The sequence below is a fragment of the Saccopteryx bilineata genome, chromosome 1 (genome assembly GCF_036850765.1).
Source record: "Saccopteryx bilineata isolate mSacBil1 chromosome 1, mSacBil1_pri_phased_curated, whole genome shotgun sequence".
Taxonomy (NCBI): domain Eukaryota; kingdom Metazoa; phylum Chordata; class Mammalia; order Chiroptera; family Emballonuridae; genus Saccopteryx; species Saccopteryx bilineata.
The window spans coordinates 284,513,558-284,530,829 of record NC_089490.1 but is presented as its reverse complement, the minus strand read 5'-3'; the positions used below and the strand labels follow the sequence as shown (position 1 = coordinate 284,530,829).

Below are 17,272 nucleotides of genomic sequence, written 5' to 3'. Positions count from 1 at the left end.
CACAGGGTTACCCCCCTCATGATGGCAGCGTGGGTTGCCCCTGGCGACAATCTGCCTATAGATCCCCGTTCCCCTGGTTAAATTTCTGTGAAGGGGCAGAAACACAATAGCAGCGGGTGCCTGGAAAGAGCGGCCACTCCTGGTGGCTCTCGCCCTCCCCTCCGTCCCCTCCCTGGGCTGTATGAAATCCTACAACCACACCACACTAATTAGCCCGAGAGTGGAAAGGGTTGTCATGGCGACCGAGCACTTTTTAAAGCACAGGAATGGTGTTCATTATTGTTCAGTGTCCTTAGCTGTGGTGAAAAGGTCAGTGTGGCAGTTGTTTTCCATATGAATTTTGGCCCCAGAGCCAAACTGAAAGTGCAATGTTCCTCGGAGAGACTGGGAGATGGTAAGTGCAGCTGAACTTTTTAGATGGGACATCCCTTCCGCAGTTTATTTTAGACTGTTTTAATATCCAGTGCCAAGCTAAGGAACTGTACGGACTTTGTTGAACAGAGCTTGGAAGAAGCAGGGATACCAGTATGGGTCAGGCGTGGTGAAAGCTTGAGAGAGATTTTTTACTTTAAAAAGTTTTGGAACATCAAACGATTACATATTAAATTAGGAGGTTTCTCTGATTGTGAATTTAACAAAACTGACTACATCTGGTGCTTTAGTTGGTGTTTGTTTTATATTAACTCTATACTAGTCTTGGCTACTGGTCAGATTATATTCTCAGTAACTATAACAAACATTTTAAATAAATACCTTCAGAACAGTTAGTTGCCTCTCTCCATTTCTTAATCTGAATATTAAGGTAGGACAGTAACCAAGGGTCATTTTGTTTTTAGATGCGTATGTATTTCCTATTTTTCCATGGATATTTTGAAAGAGTCAAGACTAAAATCTTGTGGTCCACGATTCCTGGGCTGTTTGCCCTAATTTATTGGCTCTACTCAGGTAGAACACGGCTGAGTAAAGACGGGCTGGCCAGTGTTTGTAGACAAAATGAAATATCAGCCTCCTGAGGACGACGGCATCAAGAGCTGCAAAGGAGACTTGCAAAGCATTCTTTTACATTTGTTGTCGGCTAATTTGGAAAGGCACAGAACAGCATGGCTTTCAGCACATTTTGTGTTAATGGCCTCCTGTGTTTTGTGGCTCACACACATTTGAGCCACTTTCCATATTTTGCACTTTTGAACGGTGTACTTAATAGCCTGTGGCATTATTTTCAGCCATTTTACACATAGTTGTGTGGGATAAGAAAATTTAAATTAATTAGAGGGAATGGATAGTTGAATTAAAAAACAAACCACTGCCCACAAAGCCATGAATGGGAAGTGGCCTACTTTGGGGCTTTACTGTGAAAGACTCATTGTCCTGTGAGCAGTGCAGTTTGCTTGGCGACTGAGTGGATAAGGGAATACGTTTCAGAACGTTGGCTTGATTTCCCCTGTTTTTAATTTGCATGTTCTGGTATTAATTTATTTAGTGATCATGGTATGGAGCTCTTCATAAAGGGGGTATCTGGTTATTGGACTAGAAATTGAGAAAATAAAATTTCTTTATTTTGTCTCTTTCAATCCCCATCCCCTCCCCCAGCCCTCACTGGATCATTGCATTCTTTTGCTTAAAAAAATGTCTTTAAACGCCTTGAAATTGAAGTTAAAAAATTAAAGCGACATTTACATGGTACTTTCAATTCTTTGGAAAACATAGTATTAACTATGATGCTTAATATCAAGGAATTGTTGGTATCTTTTAAGATATAATAGTGATACTTTGGTTATGTTAAAAAATGATAATGATACATTTATAAACAGAGGTAATATGCTATCTAGGACTTGTTTCAAAAAAAAAAATTCAAGGACAAGGAGTAAGGAGGGCTCCCAGACGGGGTGGGGTTGACCCTGGGGCAGGGTGATGGTTGTTGAAGCCAGTGATGGTTACCTGGGTTGGGATTCATTTTCTGAGTCCTTTTTGTGTAGGTTCAATGTGTGTACGTGTACATGTGTACGTGTGTATAGTACAGTGCTGGGGTGGCCTTGTTAACTTTATCTTCTTCCCTTCCTCTTGTTTCAGATGCCAGACCAGTTTGACCAGGCGGTCGTGCTGAACCAGCTGCGGTACTCCGGGATGCTGGAGACAGTGAGGATCCGCAAAGCTGGGTATGCCGTCCGAAGACCCTTCCAGGATTTTTACAAAAGGCAAGGCAGAAACTGAATACATCCTCTTTCTTTCCAAAGCGATTGGCGAAAGAGAGAATGGCAGTAAAAGGTGCCGCTGGCCCCTTTGTGTTGCAGGTATAAGGTGCTGATGAGGAATGTGGCTGCGCCCGAGGACATCCGGGGCAGGTGCACGGCCCTGCTGCAGCTCTACGACCCCTCCCACGGCGAGTGGCAGCTGGGGAAGACGAAGGTAAAGTCTCCGAGAAAGAACAGCCCCGTCAGGCCCCCGAGAGATGTTAGAGCCGTACTGTAGGCTTCAGTGTTTGCTGGTACTGCTCACCACTTGTTTTTTAACATTGGAAAAATATTCTTGGGATCATGCCCAGCATAACCTTTTGTCTTCCAAACAGTATTTTATGGACATCCTTGACTTTTCAGGGACTCTGTTTTTGTTGGGGGTCACTTTGAAACATCAGATCCTGAGTGTTTCTGTCTGTGTATTCAATCAGGCAGCCAACAGATGTTTGCTGATGAGCAGCTGCGTGCTGGTGGGGGGTTTGGGGAGGGCCAGCAGCCTCCAGTGTCTAAGATGTCTGCCTTCTTGCTCTGTTCTCACATGGTGGGGAGCAGAGAGTGAGCTCTGGTCTCTCTTCCTTTTCTTATGAAGTTACTAATCCACCATGGGGCCCCAGCCTCCTGACCTCATCTCAGCTTAATTACTTCTTAAAGGTCCTGTCTCCAGTTGCCATTACTTTGATCCTTAGGGCTTCAGTATAAGATCTCGGTGGGGACACAAACATTCAGTCCATAACATTGACCAATGTGAGATCAATGACAAGTATTTACCATATTTGCCCATGTATATGGTGCACCCTTTTTTAAAAAAATTTGGGGTCTAAAAACTGGGTGCATCTATATAGTAGTTGTAGATATTTTTACTTGATTTCCTGCTTTTTTCCGGGAATGAATTTTATGATGAATAAAACTTAGGTTCTCAAATAACTTTATGTAATACATTTTTTTAAAATTTCAGACCCCAAAATTAAGGTGCATCTTATACATGGGATTGTCTTACACATGGGGTAATATGGTAGGCCTTACCTCAGGGCCACTCAAGCAAGGGAAAGTATATAATGGACATTCTCTTCTACTCTTGAGTTATTGTAACTCACCAAGGATTTAAGGTACAAACTAATAGAGTAGAAATAGCATACAGAGATATTATATTAGTTATCTATTGCTATGTGACAAACTACTACAAACTTAGCAGTTTTAACAATACCCATTAATTCTCTCTCAGTATTTATGAGTCAGGGGTCCAGGCATGGCTTACTGGATGCTCTTCTCAGGATTTCCCAAGCTGCAGTATATCTCGATGTTGGCCACATCCTGGAACCATGAGGAGGTGACAGTGGCTTGCCACTGGCTGGGAGAACTGGCATCACTCTCTGTGTGTTGTTGCCTGAATTCAGAGGGGTGTCCTTAAAGAAGCTGACTCCAGTCTCTAAAAGCACTTTGCTCTGTTTGCCCTTCGGGATTAGGGAAGGCAAATCTGGATAAAGATGAAGAAGTAAATTTAATAGCACAGAGAACTACCGTTTACTGGGCATAAAACTAAAGGAGGTGTTTTTCTGATTCTAATTCCAGCTAAGACCTTCTGTAGATTTCTGATAAGGTAAAAGATGCTATTTCTTCAAAAAAGTTTCTCCTTGTCCATCCAATAAATGAAGCACTCATTAGAATCAACACTTTGTTTCATGATGCCACCACCACACTTTCCCAAGATTTGATTTTGTTACTTTTTCTTTTTAGACATTCACCAGAACAAAAGCATTAGAGTAAGATCCTTAACACCAAAAACTAATCTCAGAGAGAAGTTTGACTACTTTGTTAAATCCAGTCTTTATAAAAACTGGCTTCTGATCCATAGTTTTGCAAAACAGATTCAGATTTCTGCAAAGTTTTCATCATTATCAAATTAGTTTTCCACTAATAATTTCTGTCCTTTACTTTAAATTTCCCCCCTTTTTTTTCTTTTTTGTGCTAAAGATACAGTGTCCTCATGCATCATTGCAAGTATAGGAAAAAGATTGTATGAAAAACTTTAGAATTATTTTTGGTAGTTTTATAAACGTGCGGGAACCCAGAGCAGGTAGGGAAGGCTGTGAGTCACATATGGTAGGATTCTGTATTTCCCTTTTTGCCCAGATGTCTTGAAGGAGGCAGAGAGTCTGGAAAAATGTGCCAATAAGGGAACAGAGTATATCATTATAATCCAGAATGAATCACAGGAGCATAAATTAAAAAATCATGAGTGAGAGAGGGAGTACCATTTCACGTGTTCCCCAACCAAAATGCCCTTATGCTGTTAATAGAAAAGCATAGAAATATTTGACACTAGGTTTTTAAGGGAATAATTCAGAACTTTTTATTCATGTATTAAATCTAAAATTGCATAATTAAAAGCTATCTTGCTAGAGATAAAAGCTTCCTTTTTTCCTTCTTTTTTTCCTTCCTTTTTTCCTTCCTTCTTTCCTTCCTCCCTCCCTCCCTCTCCCTCCCCCCCTCCCTTCCTCCCTTCCTCCCTTCCTTCCCCTCTTCTTTCCTTCCTTCCTATGCAGGGCGTATCTTTGTATCTCTTGTTAGTCACCATTTATTTTAGGACTGGTGCTAGTCCTTGATCCGTTTGTCCTGTCCCATGATAAGTATTCACAAACTTTGATAATATCACAGTCATTTTATGCCTGTTGAATCTAATAATAATAATTATTATTATTATAAAATGAGGTTTTTACTTTATGTATCCATTTGTTTTTCTCTTTCTAGTAATGTATTTTTACTATATTTTATAAATATCTTAGTCTATGACAGGGAGAAAGTTTTAAAAAAATGGTAGGTAGGCAACAAAGGCAAAATTAAACAAATTGAATTATACCAAACCGAAAAGCTTCTGCACAGCAAAGGAAACCATTAAAATAAAAAGGCAACCTATTGAGTGGGGTAAAATATTTGCAAATCACCTATCTGATAAGAAGTTAATATCCAAAATTAATATAGAGAACGTATACAACTCAATAGCAAAAAAAAAAAACCACCCCCAAATAATCCAATTAAAAATGGGCAGAAGATCTGAATAGACATTTTTCTAAAGAAGATGTATAGATGGCCAATGGGTACATGAAAAGAGATGCTCAATATCACTAATCATCAGAGAAACACACACACACAGCTCCACAATGAGGAACCGGAACCACCTTACACCAGTCAGAATGACTGTTATCAGAAAGATAAGAAAGAACAACTGTTGGCAAGGATGTGGAGGAAATGGTACCTTTGTGCACTGTTGGTGAGAATGTAAATTGGTACAGCTCCTATGGAAATCAGTATGGCAGTTCCTCAAAAAAATTAAATTGGAATAAATTAAAAATTAATCCAGCAGTTCCACCTTGGGTATTTATCTAAAGAAAACAAAAGCACTATCTAACTCAAAAAGATATATGCACTCCATGTTCATGGAGGCATTACTTCCAATAGCCAAGGTAGGGAAACATCCTGTGCTCATCAATGGATGAATGGATTAAGAAATTGTGATGCAAACAAAAAAAGAAAAAAAGAAAGAAATTGTGATGCATACAAAGAGTGAAATATTATTTAGCCATAAAGAAGAAGGAAATTTTGCCATTTGCAACAACATGAATGAAATTTGAGGGCATTATGCTAAATGAACTAAGTCACACAGAGTGAGACAAATACTGTATGATTTCTTAAATGTGGCATCTAAACCAAAGAGGGTTAAAAACAAAAATGAAAACCATGCTATAGACACAGAGAACAGACTGTTGGCTGCCAGAAGTGGGGTGGACAAAATGGTGAAGGGATCAAAAGGCACAAATTTCCAGTTAAAAGTCATGGGAATGTGATCTACAGCAGTGGTCCCCAACCCCGAGCCGCGGACCGGTACTGGTCCATGGGCCATTTGGTACCGGTCCACAGAGAAAGAATAAATAGCTTACATTATTTTTGTTTTATTTATATTTAAGTCTGAACGATGTTTTATTTTTAAAAAATAACCAGATTCCCTCTGTTACATCTGTCTAAGACTCACTCTTGACGCTTGTCTCGGTCACATGATACATTTATCCGTCCCATCCTTAAAGGCCAGTCCGTGAAAATATTTTCTGACATTAAACTGGTCCGTGGCCCAAAAAAGTTTGGGGACCACTAATCTACAGTATAGTGTCTATAGTTAATAACACAGTCTTGCATAAATTCTCATCACAGGGAAAAATAATTTAATCTATATTTAGTGACAGATATTATCTAGACTCACTGAGATGATCATTTTGTAATATAGACTATTGTGGCTCAGGACAGGCCACCCCAAAGCATACCACAATGACATATTGATGGTTTTAAATTAAAGTTACTTGGGAAACAACCATGTGAGAAAGAGACACTCTGATTCCTCCCCCACTCTTCTCCTAAAAGCTGGACGTGCATCTTCCATGTGAACGTGTCCTCCCTGTGCCAGGACTGAAGGCGTCCTTATCACCAGCGATAGGGACCCAAGGCTGAGAAAGCTCCATGAAGAAGCTATTTATCGCAGTTTGCTACTGCAAACACAAACCCCTTTGTTTTGTCTAATCTCACAAATACTTGTTTCTGTGTCTAAAAATGGCCTTATATGCAACCTACTTTTGTCACTTCAGGCACCCATTTCTGTGGGACCTCCTCCATCTGTACATAATTATATTTGTTTTTTCTCCTGTTAATTCTGTCTTGTGTCAATTTAATTATTAGACCATCCAAAAGAACCAAGAAGGAGAGGGAGGAAAATTTTCCCTCCTTGACAATAAAAATACTGAGCCATTATGAAGCACACCTGAAACTAATATGTTACGTGTTAAGTATTCCTCTGTAAAAAAATAAAATAAAATAAAAACAGCAGCCGTTTCCCACAGGGAGTTTGAGAAGCACTGTGTCGGAAAGCCTGACCGTGTGTTTAGAGCAAACTTAAGGAGAGAGGGAAAAAAAAAGCCTAACTCACCACTCCAAAATATCTCTGACTCAGAGATGCCTTCCTTCTACCAGCCACGTTCTTTGGTTCTGACATGTCACTCCCTCCCGGGCAGGTCTTCCTTCGAGAGTCCTTGGAGCAGAAACTGGAGAAGCGGCGGGAGGAGGAAGTTACTCGGGCAGCCATGGTGATCCGGGCCCACATCTTAGGCTACTTGGCACGGTAAGAAGCATCGGAGGGAGAAGGCGTTAAGCTCCACGAGGCCTTCCCTAATATAATCCATCGGGTAGGGTAGCCTGGTTGATTGCTGTTCCTTAAATAGACTTGGTTTGAGGGTTAGGTGCAGGCTAAGGAGAACCCCATGTCAGTGCTCCCAAGTAGTGATGCCAGATGCCTCATTAGCTCGACCTTGGTGGAAGTAGGGAAGGAGGCTCCCAACATTTCAGTTAGAACTGCGGTATTTAGGGACCGTGCTGAGATGTGTCTCAGGTTCATCTTCCTGCATTCTGAGGCAGACTGGCTATTGACTTTGGTATTTTGACTATTGACAGTGATGTCTCATTGGGTCCACAGAGGCCCACTCTCCAGGTTACCAAATAAGGGAGCTTCTTTTCATGTGTATTTGAGGTCTGTCCACCTCTGGGGACCGGCATGCCGTATGAAAACGTGTTAACTTTTCTGCAGTCCAAATCTGTCTTGCAGTGGCGAGGTTTTTTTTCTTTCTAAATTTGTTTGTTTGGGTTTTTTTGTTTGTTTTATTTTCCTCATGAGAACAGGAGAATATATACACTATCTTTTGGTCCTGTTTACAACCCAACTTCCTGCCAGAACTTCTCAAAGTCCGCATTAGGGGTTATATGTTTATTTTTAGCCAAGATCATGATAGGGTTCTTGCTTAAGTTTTTTTTTTTTTTTGCTATTATTCTTTTGTTTTTCATCTGCTTTGTTTTGCCCAAAGGGGCCTCCTGTTCTCTCCAGACTCTATAATGAGACGTCTTCCCCAGCGAGGTCCGGTTCTTTTGTCTTGTGGCATTAGCGGAAACGCGCAGCGAGCTCGAAGCCTCATTACCTCCACAGTTACTCCGTTGCGCTGTGTTTCTGTTGGCCTTTTCAGAAAGCAGTACAGGAAGGTCCTGCATTGTGTGGTGGTGATACAGAAGAGCTACAGAGCCTTTCTTCTGAGGAGGAGATTTCTGCACCTGAAGAAAGCGGCCATCGTTCTGCAGAAGCAGCTGAGAGGTCAGCTGGCTCGGAGACTTTACAGGCAGCTGCTGACAGAGCGACAGGAGGAGGAGGAAAAGAGAAGACGGGAGGAAGAGGAGAAGAGGAGACGGGAGGAAGAGGAAAGGTATGGCAGCTCTGTTGCTTGGTTGAAACAGAAGAACACTTTTTTTGAGTATTAGGCTCAGTGTCCATCCTTGCGGCAAGATTTCTGTACTTGAAAACAGTAATCTCTGGTGGCTCAAGGGTAAGATTCCTTGTCAGCATTGAAGAGCGGGTCTGTGTGCATTTTTATTTTGTGCCCAGAATAAAGATGTTGCCAAAGGAAGAGGCCTTTATGCTTTTTAAGTTATCTTTAGCAAAGCTTTTTAAAAATTTTTTTTTATGAGCACTTTCTGACAAGTTGTACTGGGATTTTTTTTCATTGTGTTTATCTCCACTGTCTTTTTTCTTTGCTGTTTTTAGAGAAAGAGAGAAGGCCCGAAGAGAAGCCGAGCTCCACGCCCAACAGGTGACAAATGGAGTGACAATGGGGCATCTCACCTGTCCGTTTCCTTCCCCCTTGACTCAGCATGTAAAAGTATAGAGATGTAGAAAGAATGTTAGTGGTGTTCATAGTGCAATGTCTAACCCGTTACAGTTGGGTGAAAATCAGTGAATATTGACAGCATAACTTCTCAAAACCACTTGTAACCACTGTATTGGTTTGCTTGGGCTGCCATAACAGGTACCACTGCCCAAGTGGTTTAAACAATAGAAACTGATTTTCTCACCATTCTACTAGGGTCTAGAACTCTAAGATCAAGATGTCCGGAGGTTTAGTTTTTTCTGAGGCCTCTGTCCTTAGCTTGCAGGTGGCCTTCTTGCTGTGTTATCACATGTGCTTGCATCTGTACGGGCTTCCCTGGTGTCTGGGCTCTCACAAGGACACCAGTTCGATTGGATTAGGACCCCACCTCACGACCTCATTGGAGTAACTTAAACATCTCTTCAAAGGCTCTATCTCTAAATACAGACATGTTCCAAAGTTCTGGAGGTTAAGGCTGCAACATATCATTGGGCGGATGGTGGGGGCGGGGGATGGGGAGTGTGTGGTGTGTCTGAATTTAGTCCAAAACAGCATCTTCGGTTCTTCACTGCAAGAGAGCGGCGCTACTTGGCCTGCCGTCCCTGCCACCTAATGCCTGCCTTCCTCTTCTGTCCAGGAGGCGGCAGAACGGAAGCGGCAGGAGCTGGAGGCCTTGCAGAAGAGTCGGAGGGAAGCCGAGCTCAACCGGGAACTGGAGAAGCAGAAGGAAAACAAACAGGTGGAAGAGATCCTCCGCCTGGAGAAGGAGATCGAGGACCTGCAGCGCATGAAGGAGCGGCAGGAGCTGTCCCTGACCGAGGCCTCCTTGCAGAAACTGCAGCAGCTGCGGGACGAGGAGCTCAAGAGGCTGGAGGATGAAGCGTGCCGCGCTGCCCAGGAGTTCCTGGAATCGCTCAACTTCGACGAGATCGACGAGTGTGTCCGCAACATCGAGCGCTCGCTGTCGGTGGGCAGTGAGTTTTGCGGCGAGCTGGGGGACCTCGCTGAAAGTGCGAGCGGGGAGAAGCCCAGCTTCAACTTCAGCCAGCCCTACCCCGAGGAGGAGGTCGACGAGGGGTTTGAGGCTGACGACGATGCCTTCAAGGATTCGCCCAACCCAAGCGAGCACGGCCACTCGGACCAGCGGACCAGTGGCATCCGGACAAGCGACGAGTCCTCGGAAGAGGACCCCTACATGAACGATACAGTGGTGCCCACCAGCCCCAGTGCCGACAGCACCGTGCTCCTGGCCCCCTCGGAGCAGGGTTCCTCCAGCGGAGATCCCACCTACTGCATGCCCCAGAGCGCGGGGGGCCTCCCCGCCCCGGAAGGCGACTATGACTACGACCAGGATGACTACGAGGACGGCGCCATTACCTCCGGCAGCAGTGTGACCTTCTCCAACTCCTACAGTAGCCAGTGGTCCCCAGACTACCGATGCTCCGTGGGGACCTACAACAGCTCCGGGGCCTACCGGTTTAGCTCTGAAGGGGCGCAGTCCTCGGTGAGTACCCTCTCCTCGAATCCCCAAGCTCACCCACACAGAGATGGCAGTAGTCCTGAACCACACCCCTGTTGCACCAATACTTGGATAAAGACTCTCCCATAGATCATGCCCAGATTTCAAAAGCCAGGCTCTTAAAGATGAACTCAAACCCCTTTCTCTTCCCAAAAGCAATTGGATTAGTAAATGGAACTTTGATGTGTGTATGTTGTAAGTTAAGCACCAAGCCCAGAACTGCATTTTGCCAAAGCCTGAGCAAACTGGCATAGTCAGTGGAAGCCTGTCGCTGCCTTGCAACCAGCTGGGAAAGAAGACTTGCCCTGACGGAGATTAGAATTGCCAAGGGCACTTTGGAGAACTTCCCTTACAGTAGCTTCACAGCCTGCAGCGCGGGATGTACTATGTACTAACTTGTTCTGGTTACATAGGAGGAATAGTTAAGGGCTTAAACTTGCCCTTTCCAGCTTCCAGATTTATTATCATTTACTTTTTTCCCCTATTAGTCGTGCATTAAGTACTGCTTTGACTTTCTAAGACCTAAAGATATTTTTAGTTCAGTAATTTAAAGGGAATTAATTCTTGCAGGGTTTGATGAAAATTAAATCTTTAAACAGCACTGTTGTTTTTAGAATAGAGGGCCTTTGGGTTAAAGTCTGGCTAGCATTGCATGTATCCATGCAAGAGACCCTCTGACTTTAAAAATCAGTGTTTTGAAATTCTGACTTTTTGACAACCACTCCCTGCAATGTTATGACTAGGCTTGTGTTGCTTCTTTGTGAGTTGTTTTTATATTTTTTAGTGTTGGTAGATACTGGGCATGTTTGTGGCTTGTTCTCTGGGTTTTTGCTCACCATTGCCACTCTTCTTTTTTTCCTGTCCAGTTTGAAGACAGTGAAGAGGACTTCGATTCAAGGTTCGATACAGATGATGAACTTTCTTACCGGCGGGACTCTGTGTACAGCTGCGTGACGCTGCCTTACTTCCACAGTTTTCTGTACATGAAAGGTATGCCTGCGGCCACTGTGGCACTTGGGTTTGGGGTAGAGTGATGGAGCACTGTGACTTTGTTTTCACTGAGGCTGATTGACAGGTTTGAGAATAGCACCCTTCCAACCCCTCACCTTATGTTAGGTTCTCTAGGTACATGGAGAATACCATGGTGGTATGATGTGGATGACACGGTAATACCAGGAAGAATGCTGCCTTGATTCTCCTCGGTGCAGTTTAGGACAGAGAGTTACAACCACTGTCACCAATGATGAGAATTAGTTGTATGTTATGATGGCTATTTAACTTTGAATGTGCTGTATTAGACCTTATTCCTTGGGGACTTTAGAGTATACTCCTTTGTAAAGGACCTTGTACTTGTGCCTTATTCATGTTCTTGACTCTGACTTCTGAAACGGTGACAGGGGTCAGGTAAAACCATAACCATCACCAAGTTTTGGTAGGAGTTTTACAGGGATCATCTAAGAAGAAAACCATTGTGTTTCTCACATGGCCCTAGAGTCCAGGTTTTGAGGATGGGATAGGAATGACAGGAATTGTTCCCAGGGCGTGTCCTTGACTCTGCGGCCTTTTTTGTCCTCCCATTTCCTGTTTCCCAGAGTCTGGTGTTTTCTTTTATGTGCTCCTTTCTTCACTTTCTACAACCATCTTTAATTATTCGCTTTTCCTTTTTTCCCCATTAAAAACTTTTATCTGTTCTGTGTTCCCTTTCTTTTTTCACCTGTTCTTTGCCTCTGCTTCTCTCTTCTATCAGCATATTTATTTTTTATTTTTTTTCCATACCTCTTTTTTCATCCTCAATTTTTTTCTTTTGGATTACTGTGGTGTTTTGTTTTGTTTTGTTCTGTTTTTTACTACTCTACTCCATCCCCCTTTTTAACACTGGCCTAGCTACTAACATCAATCATTCACTGTTCAAAGTCCTGCCACTCTTAGCCTCTGATCCAAGGTGCTCATGGAAACCATACCAGGTTTCTTTTAGGGGATATCTGCCTGTTGACTGAAGTCACTGGTTGGTGGAAGTTTTTATAGGAACCTTAAACTGACAAAGGTTGAGAAATTCTAGCCAAGTGGCCTATCATCAGATCACTAGATAAAGGAAAACCTATAATCAGAAATCAGGTCCTGATGATCCAAAAAGTATCTTAATCATAGCTTTCAAGATTTTCTCATGCATTTCCCAGAATAAATGTAAGCTTTTTATTATTAATATATTGCTCCTCCTCCTAATTAATTTTAGTCCTTAAGTAAGTATTAAAATCCCCTATATAAATCTTACTTATAATATATGGCATTGATCGATTTATTACAGTTGTCTTATTAAGACATACACTTAGGAAAAAGTAAACATACATTCAAAGCATTGAATTTTAACATTAAAGCATTAAAAGCTCAAGAAGGTAAGTGAATCTTATGCAAACTCATTTCTTAAAAATAGTTATCTTGTAAATGCATCCTTTAATCTTTAATAAAGTCTTAAGTAAAGCTGTGACAGAAGGATCAGAGAAACCAATGACAAAGAAAATCCAACCACCAGATTGTATTTTATGAGCATAAATGAGTTTTCACCTACCTAATAGCTTACTAAAGGTGTTTGCGGTTGGAAATTAAGAGCATTGACCTACTTCCCTCAGTGACGAAGTCCCAAGAGAACAGCAGGACCTGGAGAGGAGGGCGGACCAGTCCTGTCAGTGACATAGAGCAGCAGAGTGAATGAGCTGGTGGTGACAGCTCCAGTGATGACTGTTGTACTGTGTCTTTCAAACAGCTGTGAATCACCTTTATCATTTAAAGACGATAAGATAAGAGAAGAACTGTGTATTCTCATTTCCTCTGGGCATGTTTGAGCAATGCAGATTTTTTCTTTTGTTTTTTAATTAATTTTAATGGACTGACATTGATAAATCAGGGTACATATGTTCAGAGAAAACATCTCCAGATTATTTTGACATTTGATTATGTTGCATATCCCTCACCCAAAGTCAAATTGTCTTCCGTCACCTTCTATCTGGTTTTCTTTGTGCCCCTCCCCTCCCCCACCCCCGTTACCACCACATTCTTGTCCATGTCTCTGAGTCTCATTTTTATGTCCCATCTATGTATGGAATCGTACAGTTCTTAATTTTTTCTGATTTACTTATTTCACTTTGTATAATGTTATCAAGATCCAACCATGTTATTGTAAATGATCCGATGTCATCATTTCTTATGGCTGAGTAGTATTCCATAGTATATATGTACCAAAGCTTTTTAATCCACTTGTCCACTGACGGAACTTGAGCTGTTTTCAGATCTTTGCTATTGTGAACAATGCTGCCATAAACATGGGGGTGCATTTCTCCTTTTGGAACAGTGCTATGGTGTTCTTAAGGTATATTCCTAAAAGTGGTATAGCTGGGTCAAAAGGCAGTTTGATTTTTAATTTTTTGAGGAATCTCCATACTGTTTTCCACAGTGGCTGCACCAGTCTGCATTCCCACCAGCAGTGCAGGAGGGTTCCCTTTTCTCCACATCCTCGCCAGCACTTATTCTGTGTTGTTTTGTTGATGAGCACCATTCTGACTGGTGTGAGGTGATATCTCATTGTGGTTTTAATTTGCATTTCTCTAATGATTAGTGATGTTTAGCATTTTTTCATATGCCTATTGGCCATCTGTGTGTCTTCTTTGGAGAAGTGTCTATTCATTTCTTTTGCCCATTTTTGGACTGGATTGTTTGTCTTCCTGGTGTTGAGTTTTACAAGTTCTTTATAAATTTTCATTATTAACTCGTTATCAGATGTATTGTTGAATATGTTCTCCCATTGTGTAGTTTGTCTTTTTATTCTGTTCTTATTGTCTTTAGCTGTGCAGAATCTTTTTAGTTTGATATAGTCCCATTTGTTTATCCTGTCTTTTATTTCACTTGCCCGTGGAGATAAATCAGCAAATATATTGCTGCAAGAGATGTCAGAGAGCTTACTGCCTATGTTTTCTTCTAAGATGCTTATGGTTTCACGGCTTACATTTAAGTCTTTTATCCATTTTGAGTTTATTTTTATGAATGGTGTAAGTTGGTGGTCTGGTTTCATTTTTTTGCAGGTAGCTGTCCAATTTTCCCAACACCATTTATTAAAGAGGCTGTCTTTACTCCATTGTATGCTCTTACCTCCTTTGTCAAATATCAGTTGTACACAAAGCTGTGAGTTTATTTCTGGGTTCTCTGTTCTGTTCCATTGATCTATATGCCTGTTCTTATGCCAGTACCAGGCTGTTTTGAGTACAATGGCCCACTAGTATAACTTGATATCGGGAAGTGTGATACCTCCCGCTTTATTCTTCCTTTTCAAGATTGCTGAAGCTATTCGTGTTCTTTGGTTTCATATAAATTTTTGGAATATGTGTTCTATATCTTTGAAGTATGTCATCGGTATTTTAATTGGTATTGCATTGAATTTATAAATTGCTTTGGGTAATATAGACATTTTAATGATGTTTATTCTTCCTAACCATTAGCACGGTATATGCTTCCACTTGTTTGTATCTTCCTTGACTTCTTTTATCAATGTTTTATAATTTTCCAAGTATAAGTCTTTAATCTCCTTGGTTAAATTTACTCCTAGGTACTTTATTTTTTTTGGTTGCAATAGTGAAGGGGATTGTTTCCTTAATTTCCCTTTCAGACAGTTCATTGTTGGTGTATAAAAATGCCTCTGATTTCTGAGTATTAATTTTATATCCTGCCACCTTGCTGAATTCATTTATCAGGTCCAATAGTTTTTTGACTGAGACTTTAGGCTTTTCTATATACAGTATCATATCATCTGCAAATAATGATAGTTTTACTTCTTCTTTTCCAATTTGGATGCCTTTTATTTCTTCTTCTTGTCTGATTGCTGTGGCTAGGACTCCCAGGACTATTTTGAATAAGAGTGGTGAGAGGGGGCGCCCCTGCCTTGTTCCTGATCTTAAGGGTATTGCTTTTAATTTTTTCCCATTGAGTATGATTTTGCCTGTGGGTTAGTCATAGATGGCCTTTATAATGTTGAGGTATGTTCCCCGTATTTCCACTTTGCTGAGAGTTTTGATCATAAATGGGTGCTGGATTTTATCAAATGCTTTTTCTGCATCTATTGAAATTATTGTGTGGTTTTGTCCTTCCTTTTGTTTATGTGATTAATCACATTGATTGATTTATGAATATTGTACCAGTCTTGCCTCCCCAGAATAAATCCCACTTGATCATGGTATATGATTTTTTTCATATATTGCTGGATCCAGTTTGCTAATATTTTGTTGAGGATTTTATCATCTATATTCATCAGGGATATTGGCTTATAATTTTCTTTCTTTGTGTTGTCTTTGCCTGGTTTTGGAATCAGAATTATGCTTGCCTCATAAAAGGAGCTTGGAAGACTTCCTTCCTCTTGAATTTTTTGAAATAGCTTGAGAAGGATAGGAGTTAGTTCTTCTTTGAATATTTGGTAGAATTCACTTGTGAAGCCATCAGGCCCAGCACTTTTCTTTGTTGGGAGATTTTTGATAACTGTTTCAATCTTATTTGTTAAAATCGGTCTGTTTAGGTTTTCTGATTCTTCCAGATTGATTTTTGGAAGATTGTATGTTTCAAGGAATTTGTCCATTTCATCTAGGTTGTCTAGTTTTTTGGCATACAGTTCTTCGTAGTATTTTCTTACAATATTTTGTGTTTCTGTTGTGTCAGATTGTTATTTCTCCACTCTTATTTCTAATTTTATTTGAGTCCTCTCTCTTTTTTTCTTGGTGAATCTAGTTAAAAGTTCGTCAATCTTATTTTCCTTTTCAAAGAACCAGCTCCTGGTTTCATTGATCCTCTGTATTGTTTCTTTAGCCTCTATGTCATTTATTTCCACTCTGATCTTTATTATTTCCTTCCTTCTACTACATCTGGGCTTTACTTGCTGTTCTTTTTCTAGTTCTTTTAGATGCAGGGTTAAGTTGTTTATTTGAGCTTTTTCTAGGTTCTTAAAGTATACCTGTAGTGCTATAAACTTCCTCTCAGTAATGCTTTTGCTGTGTTCCAAAAATTCTGAGTTGTTGTATGCTCATTATCATTCGTTTCTAGAAATTTTTTAATTTCTTCTTTGATCTCATTGTGAATCCATTCGTTATTTAACAACCTGCTGTTTAGTTTCCATGTGTTTGAGTATTTTTGAGTTTTTCTGTTCTGGTTGATTTCTAGTTTCATGCCATTGTGATCAGAGAAAGTGTTTGATATGATTTCAATCTTCTTAAATTTGTTGAGACCACATTTGTGCCCTAACATGTGGTCTATCATAGAGAATGTACCATGAGCACTTGAAAAGAATGTATATTCTGCTGCTTTAGGGTGAAAGGTTTGGAAGATATCTGTTAAATCCAGTTGATCTAGTGTGTCCTTTAAGTCTGTTGTTTCTTTGTTAATTTTCTTTCTTGAGGATCTATCTAGTGATGTTAGTGGGGTATTGAAATCCCCTACTATTATAGTATTGCTGTTGATCTCGCCCTTTATAGCCATCAAAGTCTGCTTTATATATTTAGGTGCTCCTATATTAGGTGCGTAGATATTTATAATGGTTTTATCTTCCTGTTGGATTTCTCCCTTTATCATTATGTAGTGGCCTTCTTTATCTCTTACTATAGCCTTTGTTTTAAAGTCCATTTTGTCTGATATAAGTATTGCTATCCCAGCTTTTTTATCATTTCCATTTACATGAAATATTTTTTTCTATCCTTTTACCTTCAGCCTATGTGCTTTTTTTGTTTTAAGGTGTGTCTCTTGTATCAATAGATAGCATATGT

At 40.7% G+C, this 17,272-nt stretch overlaps 1 protein-coding gene across 2 annotated transcripts in view; it reads left to right on the top strand.

The window, feature by feature from the left end:
• Positions 1–17,272, top strand: part of MYO10 (myosin X) — a 219,954-nt gene that overhangs the window by 174,034 nt on the left and 28,648 nt on the right. For both annotated transcript variants that reach the window (XM_066243997.1, XM_066244007.1), the window contains exons 19-25: positions 2,071–2,195; positions 2,292–2,406; positions 7,289–7,395; positions 8,288–8,521; positions 8,860–8,905; positions 9,600–10,466; positions 11,348–11,471. In XM_066243997.1, coding sequence (XP_066100094.1) covers positions 2,071–2,195; positions 2,292–2,406; positions 7,289–7,395; positions 8,288–8,521; positions 8,860–8,905; positions 9,600–10,466; positions 11,348–11,471 — 1,618 coding nt within the window. The remainder of the gene's footprint in view (positions 1–2,070; positions 2,196–2,291; positions 2,407–7,288; positions 7,396–8,287; positions 8,522–8,859; positions 8,906–9,599; positions 10,467–11,347; positions 11,472–17,272) is intronic.